The sequence below is a fragment of the Fukomys damarensis genome, unplaced genomic scaffold (genome assembly GCF_012274545.1).
Source record: "Fukomys damarensis isolate Sample0158 unplaced genomic scaffold, DMR_v1.0_HiC HiC_scaffold_7, whole genome shotgun sequence".
NCBI lineage: Eukaryota > Metazoa > Chordata > Mammalia > Rodentia > Bathyergidae > Fukomys > Fukomys damarensis.
The window spans coordinates 25617980-25635287 of NW_022900919.1; the positions used below are offsets into that span (position 1 = coordinate 25617980).

Here is a 17308-nt window from a genome sequence, read left to right on the forward strand (position 1 = left end):
TAGTTTGGTGGCCTCCGTGTCAATCATCCACCAACACACCCAGAGCTGTGCTTTACTAAATTTCCACGCTGTTCTTATTCAGGCTGACACATCACAGTCCATGTCACATTGCCTTTCTTCATGGACCCCAAACAAGGAGGTACACACTTGCCAGTGAGAACATGACCGAGGCAGGCTGAGCTCACCACACCTACCTTATAGAGGGGAGGTCCTTAGAGAGTGAGACCTTGGACAGGGCTGGGAAGCCAAGAGGTCTCAGTGGGGCCTGCCAGTCCCACATGATGATTCCTACCATGTGCTTGATGCTGTAGTCTCCTCCACTGCACAGTGGGGGAAAAGCATGTTATAACTCTTGCCGAAGGATGCAATCATTAAATCCACACATGACTGACTGAGCCCCATGACATGGCTGAGGCTACAGCAGGGAGGAATCAGACAGTGTCTCCAGCTGATGTAAGAACCAAGGGAAGGACCTAGAAGCTCACAGGGTGCTCATGCACACCCCACCCTCCCTCAGGCCTGGGGTCTCAGGATGGAGGGTGCTTGGAGCTGGCAGTATATCAGGCAAAGTGAGCCTGTGTCCTGGGTGATGGTCCCCAAGGAAACACACATGCTCTGACAGCCCAGCCCCTAAGCCAGTGCCCCAGAGAAAGGCAGTGAAGTGCTCCTGGGGGGCACTGCTCCAAGGGGGTCAGCAGGAGCCCCTCGTGCACTCCCTCAGGGACTGCTGCCTGGCCACTTGTCCAGGTCATGAACACACAATCACACTCCTCTAGGACGACACATGACCGTCGCCTGTACAGAATCACATGCACAACAGCACACATAGTCACACACATATAGAGTCACACATGTACAAAGTCACAATCACATATACACACAGAAAATCATACACACACACATACCTGCAGCACATACACAGAATCCCTTACAACAGAAGTGTGTGTTATTCTGGAGCAAATGTGCTCTACAGGTGTTTTCCAGCTCTGAGTTTCCTCCAAAGTGCCAAACTCTTTATGTTCGTGGCCAAATCCAGAATGGCCCCTTGTAGGATGTGAAAAGTCAAAAGGGTGTTTTACAAATTCTTGTAGGCAGTATACTCTACATGAGGCTCTGTGAGTTCATAGATGCTCCTAATTAAAATTTCCAGGATTCCTGAATAAACACATTGCAAGTATTCTGCATTTAAACATCTCCTCATGAAGATATCAGTACACATTAAACAGGCATAAAGCACATAAAAATACCTGCAATAAAGGAGTTGATTAAATCTATTTGACTTTTCACAGATGACTTTGATCGTCAGACCCCTTTGTTTTCAAGAGAGGGGACTTCAGAAGTCAAATCTGCAAACAAATTGGGAAACGTGGATCTAGACTACTGATTCACTTTCTCCAGATTCTAGAATTAGAAAACTAAAGTGGATCCTCAAGTTGTGACCAGCCCTGACATATGAACAACTTGGGTTGTGACCAGAATCTTAGTTTTAACTTACAAAATAACTTGAGTTATGACCCAAATAAATGCTGGCCACTTGTGCTTGCAGATGGTCTCAAGATACAGATTTAACCCTTCAAGAGCTCTGGAAGGAATCTTACAGCATCCTTTCCTGTGTGAGGTTAACAGAAATCCTGGACCAATGTCTCTCTAAGGACACTGAGATCTGCCTGTGTACAGGAGAGAGACTTTGAAAACTGTGGAGGAGCCGGATCTTTCGTTGACCAACTTGAGTTACAACCAGCCCTCAGGAACAAACTGAGTTCATAAGTCAAGGTCCCACTGTAAAGGAATCAATGATGATAATGGGATCCGGGTTTATTGGCGGAGGTAAAGGATGCACCAGAATGAACTCTATTGTGTTAGAACTGGTGTCAATGTGAGCTCATAGTTTTCAATGTAGAAACTGACAATGAAAAGCCTGCAGTTGTCGTCCTGTGTATATTCCAGCTCTGTCAGCCAAAAGGTTAGAACAAAGGACCTCAGCTCCCCACTAAGCACCTTTGGAACCCAGTAATTCTTTGTTCAGGAGCTGTGTTCTGCAGGATGTTGGTTGGCATCCCTGACCTCTGCCCCCTAGATGGCGCTAACACGTTTCTCCTGAGCATGGGACAAGCAAACCTGTGTCCAGACATTGTCAAAAGTCCCTTAAAAGCAAAAGTGCTGGGATGAGGAACACCATTAGCAATGAGCAGCTCTACACTCAGGTAGGAGTCCTAATTTTACTGCTTCTGAGGCTGGATTAAAGACAGGCTACACTGAACCTGGACCCCTTGTCATGTGAGAAAGTAAGGACAAGGTCAGAGAAAAAGGGGCCATGTCCACAGGACACAGAAGCCAGCTTAGTGGGCTCCCAAGAGCAACCCTGAGGTCATGTAAACATCGCAATAGAAGATGATGAGAGTACAAGCTACTGAATAAAGCGAGACATTGAGCATTAGTAAAGGAGAGATAGATGACAGACAGATAGATGGCAGTTTTTCTTACTGTATAATGAAAGTCATTAATAAATATATATTTAAAGGATGATATAGAATCACAATGATTTGATAATAATCATACTAACAATTGATTTTGGCAAGAATTACCATTGTATACTAAACTTAGTGTGAGTCTAAAAGTATGAAGTAACCATATGTCCCCGTAAAATGACTATTGATTGTAACAGGAAAAACAATAACTTTTCACTGGAGAAACATGGAGCATCCACCTGACCCTGGACCAAAGCCAGTACCTGTCAGCACAGGGACAGACTGATGGCCCTTGCGGCCTCCTGCTGTGATAACATGAGGAGCCAACCTCATTTCCAATTTCTTTAAAGGCCCCACACCTAATCCCTTAACAAACCGGTGACATTCCACAAAGTAACTGTCCTGTGTAACTTCAAAAAGGACGTGACCACAAAGACAAGGAAGACTGAGGAACTATTCAGGATTGCAGGAGACTGCGGAGGCCTGATGACTAAATGCACTTGAAAAATTCACAAATGTGGGTCAGACAGTATTGTGTGCCATGTTTGTGTCATGACAGTGGTCACTGGCCTGAATTTGGGTAAGACAATGCTCTTGACCTTAGGACATGTACATGAGAGACTGTAAGGGTAAAAAAAAAAAAAATGTGTTTGTCACCTTTATATCCCTATAATACAACAGCCAGCAGGAAGGTAAGTGTCATGTAGGCTCACTGTCTCAGAGACTCCAGTCCATGGTCACTTGAGCTCACTATTTTAGGGCTTGTGGTCAGGCAGCTCATCATGGTAGAAAACAAAGCCACTTGCCTCCTGGCAGCTAAGGGTTGTTCCTGCAGGGTATGGGGTCCACACAGGCAGAGAGAGCACAGGGGAGCAGAAGGCAGAAGCCTACAGCCCAGGAAGCAGAAAGAAGACTTCTGGTGCCCAAGCTGTCCAACCCCCAACTCGGGCAGCGCAAGAGTAGCCCAAGGTAGGCAGCTGCATTCAGTGCAGCCCTAAGGGTCCCAACAGCGTGGCTCCTGAAGAGGGGAAGGTATGGGGACTGGAGAGAGGTCACTGCTTGCCCTGTGTCCGCCTCCTCTGACGACTGCTCCTAAAGACACAAGTTCTGTGTTCTAGGCCTGGCTTCCCTGGACCATCACTCTGGCTTCCGCTTGGCCTCATTCAGACAAACCTACTCTCTACAGAGCTTCTCTTTTCCTGCAGTTCCAGATACATTAGAAACAAGTGTCAAAATCTACTGCTTGGATTTTTCTTCTTTCCCCCATGTTCCTCGGGCAATCTGTCTTCCCACTCTAACTGGAACAATTAACTCCAGTTATGTAAGGCCAGCTCTACTGGGAGGAAATGTTGGCATCTGCTGAAACAAAATAATAAAAGGAGCTTAAGTTTAAGAGCAGTAATCCTGCCTCTGTTGCCAATCAGCAAATGCCTATGCCTGATCCGTGCCAGGCACTGGGAAGAGAAGCAAGCCAAGAGATGACAGGCTTGAGCTTGCATTCAGTGGGTAGAGATGGAAAATATAAGAAATGCATACACCAAAATTCAGAAGGTGCAGTGAAAAAATAAATCCGGGTAAAGAGTGGGGGGGTATGATTTTAAATAGTGAGATCAGAGAAGGTGCAGAGAGAGGCAAATCTCTGTATAAGCATTTGAAGGGATGAGGAGGAAGCCACAGAACTGCAGAAGGACCCAGCCACTACAAAGACCCTGGGGCAGGAGAACCCTAGCAGCCTTAGCAGCTGCTAGGAACAGCAACAGAAGCAAAAGAGGATGCTGGAGCTGGGGTGCTATGTGCTGAGCCCTAGGAGCTGCTGGAACCTTCATCTCCTCCTCCCAGTGAAACCGACTCAGGACTTCCTCCTCAAAGTTCATCAGACATGGCTACTGAAGGACATCAAAGCCCAAGTGAGTAGAAATTCAGTGAGGTCACATGAGCCTGGGTCAGAGCTCCAAGGCCTCACGAGAGTTTGGAGCACAGGTGCAGGGCCCTGGCTGAAGTTGTTGTGGAGGGACCCCATTCCTGGCAGCGGGATGAGCAAATGTTTCAGGGTCAGAAGCCCCTGCCATGGTCCAGGTGGCCAGGCAACATGAGCTGGAAGGATAGCAGGTTCTAGTTCTGCTCTGGAGGTAGATTGGAAGGTTCCCTGAAGCTGGGGGTAGGGTACAGAGAAAAGCGGTGATCAGGACACCAAAGGATTGGCTCCAGTGACCATTCTGACATGAGGAAGCTACAGGCATGGAGGTATAGGGCTTTCTGCTGCAGGTACCTGGGAGCCTTGCGGGGACAACTAGGGTCTTAGTCCATTTTCTGTGCTCTAACACAGAGCCTGAGGTGGTGATTTACAAGAGGAGCCACTTATTCCAGGAAAAGGGATTCTGAATGTGGAAAGTACAGGAACATCTGCTCGGCCTCTGGGAAAACAAGAACAGCAGTAAAAGATCATCCTATTCTCTCTAAATCTCCCTGGCCAAACTCCCAATGGCACCCAGGATGTATCTGGAGCTGGGGTCCCTGCACCTTTCCACATTCTATGACACCCTGCCTCATGCTGTGCTCAAAGACCCTCTATGTCTCTCCTCAGAGAACCAGAACCAAGGGCAGGCCCCAGGTCTCACACTGTTGGAGTCAAAATCTGACATCAGGTGTGCAATGCTGCTTCCTGAACTGATGAATGAGTGAATGAATGGCTAGACATGAAATGAAGAACATTTTTCATGAAGGATCAATAAATACCAGAAAGGTTTACCCTAAAGGACTCAGACGTAAAGGCTGTAATAAGAAGATGCCACCCATCAGTCCAGTTCCCATTGCTATAACAGAATGCTAGACTCTGAGTGATTTATAAAGAAAAGCAGGTTAATCAGCTCCCGGTTCGGGATGCTGAAAGTCCAAGATGAGGCAGCCACATCAGGGAAAGCCTTGAGCTACAGCGTTAAAAGGATGCAAAGCAGCAGCTCAGGCGAGTGTACGTGGAACAGGAAAGTATTAGAATCATACACCCTCTGCTTGGTGGCAGCACTGAGGGTTCTCAGCCCATATGACAGCACTGAGGACAACTCCCACAAATATTCACATGAAGTGAAGCCCAGCGTGCAGCCAGGACCCTGAGACTTTCTCTGGGTGGCGTGGCCCTGGCCAAGTCCGGCCTACTCCTCTGGAGAGCACTCTGACAATCAGTGTTAGGAAGCTTAAAAACATCTCTCACCCAGGCTTTGATTTCTAGAGGAAAACTAATTGCACCAAGGTTTACCCTGTGGGAAAGCATATCATCACCAGAGCATTCATAACAGAACCAAGGCAGGAGCCTGAAAGTCCATCATCAGAGGAAACTGAAACCCTGAGGAGGAGGCAAATCTGGAGGTCAGAGGCTACCACACGCCAGGGACAGTGCTCAGGAAGGGACTGGAGGGGAGGGAGCAGCCATTAGTTACAAACAGCACAGACATGATGTGTTTAAAGCACATGCGTGAACTTGTGTGCTTGCACACGCAGGTCCATGCATAACTCACAACTGAGCCCCCTGTGGTAGACAGCTAAGCTAATTATATGTTAGATAGGAATGTTAGGCAGTTAGATAGGGCCCAGGCCCTCGGAAAGTCAAAACAGAAGACAATTGAGGTCCATCTTGGGCCAGGGATTTAGCTTAACAGTGCCGCAGCCTACCTTGAAGGCTCAAGGAGTTGAGTTCAATCCCTGTTACAAAACAAAACATAAAAAGCTATCTACTCAATGTCATGACTCAAAAAGAAAAAGTACTACACTCACATACTTCCCCCAGAGATAATATTCTAAATAGACATCAATCACTTTAAGTGGGGACCAAAACCTTTCTAGCCCACTTGCTTTCTGAAAACTCCATGTTCATTCTATGTACACTTGCTATGTGACTTATTTCCCCATTTGATCCCCAGTTAATCAATATTACCTGGGCAACTGTACTTGTAATCTTACTGGTTGATCATGGTTTTGTCCCACCTCACACCCACTTTGTGAATTTCCATTGGATCTATCGGTTGACTGTAGTTTTGTCCTACTTTGTACCCATCCCACTGATGGAGACCACTCTGAGAGAGCTACAAATCCACAAATTGGCTTTTCAAATTAAAAGTCCAAGTCTGCCTATTAGCCCACAATGCCTGTCTAAAGAGCCAGCAGTTGGTGTGTGGGAGAGGAACAACTCCCCACATTGTTTGGTCACAGTGAAGGTCTCAATGATCCATGACACCGTGACATCTTGGATGGCAAGACAATAGTGCAGCTAAGAGCAACATGACATACAGAAAACTCCTACAGAGGCAAAAATCAATCCATGGGAAGGAACAAATTTCCCATTAATCAATGATCTGTTCTTACTAGAATATCTTGTTCCCTTGTTACTAGGACCCTTCTCGGGTCAGTACTGTCCATTTCACTGTTCCCTGTACCTCCTCTTACCTCTTCTAGAAGCTGCATGATCAATAAATAGTGCTAAGCTCCAGGGGACAGTGTTTTAGCCAGACAAGAGTTTTGACTGTTCTGGGACCCCCATTTATGCATCAAGGTCTTGTCTTGTCTTTTTAATCCATCCACTGTACCCTTGGTCAGGTGACTGGGGAGCCTCTAATACCCCACCTCATGGGTTTGCCCATAATAACACCCTGAGAAGTGGAGCCCTGGATAACCCACTTTCTGAGTGTGCCTTCCTGTTCCTCTCAGGCAGGAGCCATCTTTCCCTCTAAAATATTTCCTACTCTTAAACTCCATTGTTCCTAGAATTCATTCCTTGATTTTAGAGAATATGAGCTTAGTGTTTCAGATATCTAACAGGTTGGTTGTTATTTCCCTTGTTTGGGTTATTTACATTATTTGGATTGCTTGGTGCCCTATATCATTTGGAGATCTTTCGCTGAAAAAATTGGATGGAGGTAAAAGTTTGCTTTTGTTTCATAGGTTCTAGCATTTTATTTCATAGATTCTGTTTTTTGTTTCAAAAATTCTGCCTTTGGTTCATTAACACTGGCTTTTGTTTCAAAATTATCCTAAATTTTAGATTGTACATCTGAAACTTTGCAAACTGCTTGTTTCTCTTATGATGCATTGTCTTTTGTTAAAATTACATTTATCCTTATTTTGTATATATTGCATTTGGACTTAATTGCTAAAGTTGTCAAATTTGCTAGCATTCTTTGTTTTGTTAGACAATAGCACTAGAGAAAAAGTAGTGTCAGACGACCACCTAGAAGTCTTTAATGGTACCTAAAGTAAACTTAGAAAATTCTGTATCTGGCCAGGGATTTAGCTCAGTGGTTCTACTGTCTGCTTTGCAAATGCAAGGACCCAAGTTTGATCCCTGGTACCAAAAAAAAGAAAAAAAAAAGAAAGAAAGAAAAGAAAGTGCTGTAAAATGGGTATGAGATATAGTTTATATTTAAGAAATACACATGCTTATTAATAAATCATGGGAAACCATACACCAGTTAAAAGAAGATAGGTTGGTGGCCATTCTTAAAATTTTGGGGACAGGTTTCACTGAGCTACTCCAGTTCAATCCTACTCTATATTCCAGAGCAAATGTTGGGCCCACTCTGCCTCTATTTCCTTTCTAATCTGATCATTCACTGGTGAGGAAGCAATCTTAGCTCTTGAGATTCCCCATTCTTGCCTTTCCATGCTGAGCTTGATGACTTAGGAGCGAGTTTCTTCCATAATTCACCAAGAGCATGAGAAGAATAGACCTCCTTTCCTGGTCTCATTTCTGATTTTTCCCTGCTACTTTACACCTTTCTTACAGAGGAACAAAAAGTCAGAGAAAGGAAGGATCTCTAATAAGTTTAAGAGAGAATCCCAACTCTCTCTCTCTCTCTCTCTCTCTCTCTCTCTCTCCCCCACCCCTTTCTTGGTCTGGTTTTCATCATTTATGTGTGTAGGGGAGGAACATACATTCACTAATAGGTGGTGGACTTCGAAACTTTTACTGTACACATGTAAAATGCTATATAATGATTTTTTGGGGGATTAGGTAGTTTAGACTTTTGTTTCTCCATCTCATTGAGAATTAACTTTGGAAAGCCCTTGTAGTCAGACTGCTCCTTCCAGGAAGTCAGGCTAAGGCAACGTACAACAACTGTTTTGTCATGACACAGAGAAAAATGGCAATCAGATAGTGACTTACACTTGTGTTTTTTATAAGCTAACTAGAATAAAAGGGAATTTTAGTCAGGCTTTCTCTTTTCATGTGCATGTAGAAAACTGATAGATGTGCCTTCACTAACGTGAATTATGGTTGCTAGGTAATGAACACAAATTTAATCTGTAAACTTCAGATACTTAGTGATTTTAAAATGGACCTTGAACAATGTATATCTTTTTTTTTTTCTTTCAGTACCAGGGATTGAACTCAGGACCTTGCACTTGCCAGGCAGGTGCAGCACCTCTAAGCTACATCCCTAGCCCTAATGTATGTCTTTCTTTGTCTTGTTGCTAAGGAAGTTTGCCTAGGTCACTAGACAGACCTGTCTAGATGTGATCTTTTACAGGCCAAAAAAAAAAAGTGCTCTTATTTGACCGCTGACCTATTTTCCTCAGTCTCTTTCAAAAAACCAGAAAGTAGTGGTATAGATCTCTTGATTTTTGGATTTGCCAGCAATGTTTACTTCTCTAAACATGATTGTTATGGCTAAAATCAATTGCAATTTGTGCTTTAGGAATACCTACAGGAGTAAGAACATGAGTTTTCTAGGAAGATAAGATCTCACACTGGTAAAAAGGTAGACAGTTCAGTCTGCTTTATCTTTTTAGTCTCTGTCCAGACAGACAGCTATCTGTCATGGAGTGAAACTAACTTGGGGAATGGCTCAAGGGCATAGGAGTGAAGCAGAAACGTAAAAGGACAACAGTTTGTTTATCTTGTTTCAGATGGGAAACTCCATATCCTAACCTCTCACACATTGAAATGTATTCTTAAACACTGGAAAACCTTCAACCCTCACATACTGAGAAAGAGCAGGTTAGTAATTTTCTGCCTTAGTGCGTTGCTTGCCCACCACCTAGAGCCAAAATGGAATGCATAGGGAAGTACTGATTATGATACTATCTCACAATTAGAATTGTACCGTAAGAGAGGAAAAAATGGTCAGAATTGCATTATGTTCATGTTTTCCTTGCATTAATAGAAGATCCTTATTTGTGTTTAAAATATAAATACAAGCCACAGGAAGTCAATGACAAATTCAGCCACCATACATGTTTATATGTCCTTTCCTTTCCATGACCTCAGACAGATCAAACAAGGTCTAGGAATGTTTTTGAATGACCCAGATTTATACACTGAATTCTTTAGAGAACTCACTCAAATGTATGGGCTAGACTGGAAAGATGTAATGTTACTCTTAAATCAAACAATGACTTCTAGTGAAAGACAAGCAGCACTACAAGCTGCTATTACATTTGGGGATGAATATTATACTGTTAATTTTAAAAGACCAGAAGACAAGCAATCTGGGGAACAACTGGGTCCTATTGGAACACAAGAAGTTCCCATGAAAGACCCTCACTGGCTTGCCAATCATTCAAGAAATTGGAATAGAAGACATTTTCAGGCATGTATTTTTGAAGGTGTAAAAGGACAAAAAATAAGCCCCTCCATTATTTTAGGTTATTGACTATCAGGAAAAAAATGAAGACCCTGCTGTCTTCTTAGATTGTTTACAAAAGACATTGTAAAACATACATCCCTAGTTCTTGATTTGATGGAAGGACAGATCATCCTTAAAGACAAGTTTATTACCCAGTCAGCCCCAGATGACAAAAAGATAGCTTTTGCTACAGATAGCTCACTTGATACTTTTGATACTTTTTTTTTTTCTTTTTATTGAGGTTATTGGGACAATCTAGGTATACAATACAGTTACATTCATCATTGGGATTCTGTACCTTTACATAATAGGTCTTGATTCTCATTTTTCCCCTTGTCCCTGCCCTCCTTCACCCCCTCTTCCCCTCCCCAAACCAGCACTACAAGCAATTCTAAACAAGATCCTAGAAAAAGACAATGAAGGCAACAACACCATGAGGCCCAACAGAGCAAATCAAATAGGCAAGGCAAGAAATTAAAAGAAGGTGAAAAAGTAAAAAGAGTCAACAAAAGGCCAATAACATGTCAATAATAAGTCAGTACATATCAGTTATAACCAGCAGTGTCAATGGCCTCAACTCACCAATCAAGAGAAATAGACTGGCAAAATGGAATAAGAAGCAAAATCCAATAATATGTTGTATACAAGAAACACACCTAGTGCAAAAAGAAGCCCATAGACTGAAAGTGAAAAGATAGAAAACAATTCTCCATGTGACAGGAGCCCAGAAAAAAAAGGGGTAGCAATCTTATTTGCATACAAAGTAAATTTCAAACCAAAACTGAATCTAGTATTATTGATGTAGGACAGTACTGTATCATACCTCTATGAATGTAAAATATCTAGTACCTGCTTTATGATACATAGTAGGGACCGTGCTTTATCAGAGCTACATTTAATGATATTACTCTAGAATGTTCTCTTTCCAGATGATGATTAAGAGGCTAATAGAAAAAATGGTGCCAGGTACCACAACAGCAACAGAATTTTGCTGTTGTCTGGATATTATTTTCTTTGTTTTTTTGGGTTTTTTTTCCACTTGATACTTTAATAAGAAATGCCTCCTGCCAGGGATTTAGCTCAGTGGTTCTGCTGCCTGTCTGGCAAGCGCAAGGTCCCGAGTTCGATCTCTGGTACCAAAAAAAAAAAGAGAATGCCTCCTCAGTATTTTATAATCAAGACCAGGAGAAAGCCAAGGGGAGAAAACAAAGAGATCAAGAGAAAGTGGCTGCCAAGGAAAGGCACAGGGGATCTCCTGGTGAGTCCATCCCCGGGAAGCTCAGTAACAGAAGCGAACCATAGCCCAGGACAGACCAGGATCCAGGGCCAGATGGCCATGACCTGAAGCCGCAGGGCACCAGAGGGCTGGCCAGGTGCTGACCACTCTGGATCTTGATTGAGGGTTCACTCTGGGTGTGGTTTACTAAATCCCTCAGTCTGGATGGAGACACTGGGTGTGTCCCTGTGTATAAACACTCAATCGACTTGTCCTTCGGAGACAGAGGAGTAGAGCTTCACTGTGGCTCCCTGAGGGGAGGAGGAGCAGGCTGTGCACCCTTCATTGCCCCCCTCACCTAGCAGGGTCACCCGCCCCCACCTTGCTCCCCATCCCAGCATTTAGGCAGAGATAGCAGATCATTCCTGCCCCTGCCAGAGAGACCCTGGTTCCTTGCTCCTAAGACAGGGAGCCCCTGCCACAGGTCTCTCCCTGGCTGCGCCCTCTGCTGGCTCTGCGCCCAGGTCTAAGCAAGACTGCATCCTCTTGGGTCCCAAGAGTCCCCCAGCCAGTGTCCAGAGGCCCTGGCTGTCCCCAGTCCTTCCATCTCCTGCCAGCAAAGCTCCCATGATTCCATCATCTGGAGTATTGGTCACCCCATTCAATATTCCCTTCCTGAAACTGGGCCTCAGCCACCACATGGAGCCACAGGGTTAGAAATGGGGACAGTCACCACGGACCTCTGCCCTGCAGATCACAAACACCCACAAATTCCAGAGACCACCCCCCCATACACACACACTCAGTATAAAGCACCTCATTAAAAAATCATCTTGTAGGGCCGGGGATTTAGCTCAGTGTTTCGGTGGCCTGCCTTGCAAGCACAAGGACCTGAATTCAATTCACGGTACCAAAAATAAATAAATAAAATTTAAAAAAATAAAAATCATTTTGTATCATGAAATGACATTTGGCGTAAAGGTTAAACAGACATTTTATTAAAATGATCTCACCTGTTTCTTTATACTTCCCTAAGGTGGCTACTGGAAATTTAAAGCCACACATAAGTTGGTGTCACAGCTCTGCTGGGGCCTGCCAGGTGTCCCCTATAGGCTCAGGCATCTGTGCCCCGTCTCTGGCCCGGACCACCCGGCTGGGAGTAGTTCTTGATCATGAGTCCTTTCCCAAGTAAAGGGGAACTCGCTTCTGCTTGGCAGAGAAGTTCCCCAGGACAGGGAAGGCTTAGGTCTTCCTGGAACCTCTGCTCTGGGGATTCCCTGACCTCGGAGGCCCTCCTGAAGCCAAGACTGCTCTTTTTATCCTTTTCTGCAGAAACTGTTCCCGGGGAGAAGCGGGCGGAGCGGAAGGCGGAGGCGCGGCCGGAAGGGGCGGAGCGCGTCCGGATAAAGGCCCAGCTGCGGGCTGTTCCCCAAGTCCAGGTCCGGATCGCAGCTATGGCGCGCTTTGCCCTGCTTTTGGCCGCCACCCTGGTCACCGTCCTGTCGCTGTCGCTGCCCGCGGAGTCCGGGAAACCCCCGCGCCTGCTGGGCGGCTTGGAAGAGGCGGACGCGAGTGATGCGGGAGTGCGGCGCGCGCTGGACTTCGCTCTCAGCGAGTACAACAAGGCAAGCAATGACCGCTTCCACAGCCGCGCGCGCCAGGTGCTGCGCGCCCGCAAGCAGGTACGTGTGCGTGTGCGTATGCGTGTGTGTGTGTGTGTGTGTGTGTGTGTGTGTGTGTGCAGCCTGCATGCCTTGACCTCCTGATCCGCCCGCCGGGCCCTTCCTGCTGTTGCACATAGTCTCCTATGCAGCCTGTCCTGAACCCTAGGGGTCACTGCAGGAGACACCTGACCCTTAGACCTGGTTCCAACCCCAGCTAGCAGAGCCACCAGGCTAGGATCAGAGTCCCCCGGCTGAGTCCCTAAAACCACCTCCTAGGCCCGAGCCCCTGTAAACTGAGCCAGATGACCGCAGCAGGGACAGGAACCCCTTACCTCTTCTCTCTTCCCACAACTTCCATGCACCTGTCCTTTAGCTCCCAGCTCTGACAAGATCTCAGATCTGCAGCACAGATCAGGCAAGAGCAGAGGGCCTCCTGGACCCTGCCCTGTGGGCCCTGCCCCTGACTCCCCGTAGCGCATGAGCTGCATGTGGATGTGTGGATTCTCCTGGTCCTGTGGGATGCAGGACCTGTGTGGTCCTGTGTACACTGCTCACCCATAAGGACCTTCTCTCCATGCCCAGGACGAGGCTGACCTCAGGAAGCCACACTCACACTCAGACACCCACAGAACTTCACATGGTGTGGATGATGCCTACTGAGGACGCTCCTGTGCCCTGAAGTCCATCCCCAGAGCAGCTGCTCTGTGCTCGGGACCTAGGCCTGTCTGGGTTGGGCCAGCTGGGGGAATAGTCATAAGCAGCAGGGGGGTTCTAGGGAAGGACAGATGGGGGTGTAAGGGTATCCCTAAGATGATACGACTGTGATGTTGATGCCAGCTCTCCTTGTGAGTGTTCTGTATGACATCACTTGGTGAACTCTAAGGACCCACTGCTCAGCTGTGTCCCCATCACTAGGTAGGTAACTGTGCAGATTTCTGAGCCTGGGTGACAGATGTGTCCTGGAGGGTAGGCACGTTGAATAGCAGGTCCTCCTCCCAGGCCCTCAGCTGAGACTTCCCTGTGTCCTAAGAGCCTGTGCTGCAGGGTGGGGGCTCCCGGAGCAGTCCCCAGTGGCCGGAAGCTGTGGGTTTTCAAGAGCCCAGGGTAGAGAGGCCACCCTGGACCCTGCCTCTGTCCCTGCTGGAGTTGTACTGGGCAGTGGAGACTGGTTGTCCAGGCCTGTAGTGAAGGAGGCCAGGTTGAGACCTGGTGGCCTGTGCCCCCTGCAAAGTGGAACAAAGGGACAGCACCACAAAAGTGCTGTGTGCACAGTAGTGTGTAGAGCTCAGTTCCCCCTCTATGAACATCCAGGGAAGTGGGAGTGGCCCTGTCTTCTCCCACAGTGACCAGCTGACCTCCTCCATGGACATGGCATGTACTTCCTGCTGCCATGGTCCATCTCTCCAGGGTGACACAACCTTGGGGTGAAGCAAGGGAATTATAGATCACCTGACCTCAGCTCACAGGTGGGGAAATCAGTCTTGACAGGACCTTGGGTCTTGCCCTGGCTGCACAGGGTGCAGTCCAGAGCCCTGTCCTGGGTTGCTGCCCTCTGTTTCTCCTGGTGCTAATGAGTCCTTCCTGGGCTGCCCTGGGCCAGAACAGGGTGGATTCTGTTCTCCATTGCAAACTGAGACAGGCGAGGGAGGGACAACCTGGGAACACTTCCCCAAAAAGGCCCTGAGGTGGGGCAGCACGGTGCCCTCTGCTGCTAAGCCAAGGAAAAGGAGTTGGGTGGCTAGAGGACAGTCTGAGAGATCAGCTATGTTTGGTCCTCAGGTAGCAGCTCCCCTGGAACAGGGTTTAGTGCATCCTGTGTGGGCACAAAGCCAGGGCTGGACCCACCCTGCCTTCTGGACAGGAAGTACTCAGTCATCACCCTGGCTGCTCCCCAAATCAGCCTCCCTCCCAGAGTCCAGATAAGGGAGTACAGTCCCAGCTTTTGCCTGCTCTCTTCCTCTTTCTTCTACTGGCTGCAAGAGACACTTGGTTTCAGTTGCTCAGGAAGAAACAAGCTGTAAGTAGGGCCTGCAGCCATCCTGCAGCAAAGACTTGGCTCAAGCTTCATGGGTGATGGCTTTGGCAGCTCATGAATGCAGGCCTGAGCCCTGGGCAAACATACTGACTTGTCAAATGAAATAGTAGCTGTGAGTGTGCAAACCGCATGAGCTGTCAGTGAATCCTGCTCTTTCCACTCTAGCTTGTGGCTGGTGTGAACTACTTCCTAGAAGTAGAGATCGGCAGAACCACATGCACCAAGTCCCAGCCCAACTTGACTGACTGTCCCTTCCATGAAGAGCCGCACTTGAAGAGGGTATGTTCCTGCTGTGGGCGGGGCTGGTTCTGAAGTAGGGGTTGTGTGAGTCTGTGTGTGTGTGTGCACGGGCATGCATGTGTACCTCTGGGGGTGCAGTACTTGAGTGCAGATACATGTGAAGAAGTACATGTTGCTGTGTGTAGGTGAATGTGCACACGGACATGGGTGGTGTGGGAAGTGAATGTGCATGTGTGTCGTGTGGAGGAGGATGTGCACAAGTGTGTGTTGTGTGGGAAGTTGAGTGTGCATACTTGTGGGTCAAGTGAGGAGGTGTATGTGTGGAGTATGGTGGTTCAGGAGTAGTTACCTCAGGTGTGGGGTGGGTGTGAGTGTATATATATGCACATCAGTGTACCCATAGGTTAGTGGGGGAGGGGTGTGCACACAGGATTGATTTGGGTGCTTAGTGGGACCCTGGGAAGTGAGGTATTAGGAAGTGACCTCTGCCTTTGGGTGCTCCTGCTGAGCTGGAAGAGGCAGCAGCAGGGCTGATGCTGGAGTCAGAAAGCTCTGCTGAGTCCCAGGCACAGCCCTACCTAGGACTCCACTGAGCAGGTCAGGCCTGAGAGGGCTGAGCCCTGTGCTGTCCTGAGCCTCCAGTGTCTCCTGACAGGTGGATCCCTATAGGCCAAAGCTCTATGCTGAGTTCCTGTCACCCTGCACACCCCACCTGTTTCAGTGTCCCCAGGCCTGGTTCTCCCAGGCCCATTGGTTCTCCCAGGTGCATTGTCAGTGCTGGCCTGGGCTGAAATGGAGGAGCTGGGGTAGTGTGTGCATGCCCTGTCCTGTGCCCTCTGGGCTTCTGGCCCTGTATGGCTGCTCCATGGGCAGTGACGAGGGGGACAAGGGCCTGGGATCCCTGGAAACTGGAGAGAGAGAGCAGAATATAGGGACTTCCCTTCCACTCCTCCCTGTCATGTGGCCAGCAACTTCCCTTTCTCCTGTAACCCCACTGATTGTCCTTCCCTCTTCCTTTTGCAGAATGCCGTCTGCTCTTTCCAGATCTACACTGTGCCCTGGGCAAACAAAATCTCCCTCACCAAGTCCAGCTGTCACGATGCCTAGGCTCTGCCAGGCCACACCACACTGACCACCCCTTACTTGCATCCCCTTTGGCATCCCCTTCCCAAGATGGATCCTGGCCCTGACAGTCTCCTCAGTGCCCCAGCACCTGGGACCAGGACAGCAGGCTCTCAGGGCAGCGTGGACACCCACATGCTCTCCCCTCCTCTACTCAATCTTAACCACACCAGTATGTGGCACCTATGGCTGTCCCTTTCTTCATCAATAAAAACCTGCAAGAGTTCCTAGGTGGTGTGATCTTGGGATGCAGGGGGAAGGTTGTGAGCTGGTGAGAGCCAGGCCCACTTGGTTTGGGACCTCTGGGTCTCAGTGAGATGTAGAGCAGATGGGGACCCAGTGGAGGCACCAGCACAAAAACCTTCCTCTGTGTCAGGCATACTGGTGGCCCGCCAAAACAGTTACCATAACAATATCAAAGATCCCTGATCAAAGGTCACAGACTATTGAAAATGTTGGAAATATTATGAGAATTACCAAAAAAAGACAGGAAGGAAGCATGTGCTGCTGAAAGAATGTCACTCATAGACTTTGTCAGCACAGGGTTGTTTCAAACCTTAGATTTGTAAAAATCTATCAGTGAAGGGCAGGAAATAAGCATGTCTGTGCCAGGCAAAAGAAAAGAGACACGGGAGTCGTGGAGCGCACAGCTTCTGTGCACCCCAGGGCCACCTCATTGCAGGTCCATCTGTGTTCCATGAACTCTCTTCCTTTGGGTTTTTGGTGACTGGTTGCATAAGCATGGTGGAGGCATGGCAACCATGTTTAAATGGCATTGGACCAAATGTCTGAGCCAGCGTGACAGAAGGGGTCAGGACCCAACAAGGCCTGTTGTCTGCTCGGTTCTTTTGGCCTCTGAGCCACAGACCTCCCTCCAGGGTGCGGCCACATCCTGGAGATCAGGTTTTACAATCTGCTCTCACAGTGCCGGTCAGAGTCTGCTTATG

General features: G+C 47.5%; 1 protein-coding gene across 1 annotated transcript; it reads left to right on the forward strand.

Moving 5' to 3' along the window:
* The first annotated feature begins 4332 nt into the window (after positions 1-4332).
* LOC104851075 (cystatin-C) lies at positions 4333-16589 on the forward strand. The gene is made up of 4 exons (XM_010608229.1): positions 4333-4375; positions 12633-12982; positions 15165-15278; positions 16263-16589. The coding sequence occupies exons 1-4, from the start codon at positions 4348-4350 to the stop codon at positions 16344-16346; spliced, it is 576 nt and encodes a 191-aa protein (XP_010606531.1). The 5' UTR covers positions 4333-4347; the 3' UTR covers positions 16347-16589.
* The last annotated feature ends 719 nt before the right edge of the window (positions 16590-17308 follow it).

What these genes read in the sequence shown, in the direction of transcription:
- LOC104851075 (XM_010608229.1), top strand. Translation starts at nt 4,348, where the DNA reads ATGGCTACTGAAGGACATCAAAGCCCAA. An exon ending in TGAAGGACATCAAAGCCCAA is followed by an intron (nt 4,376 to 12,632) that starts GTGAGTAGAAAT and finishes CCTTTTCTGCAG; the next exon opens with AAACTGTTCCCGGGGAGAAG. An exon ending in AAGAGCCGCACTTGAAGAGG is followed by an intron (nt 15,279 to 16,262) that starts GTATGTTCCTGC and finishes TTCCTTTTGCAG; the next exon opens with AATGCCGTCTGCTCTTTCCA.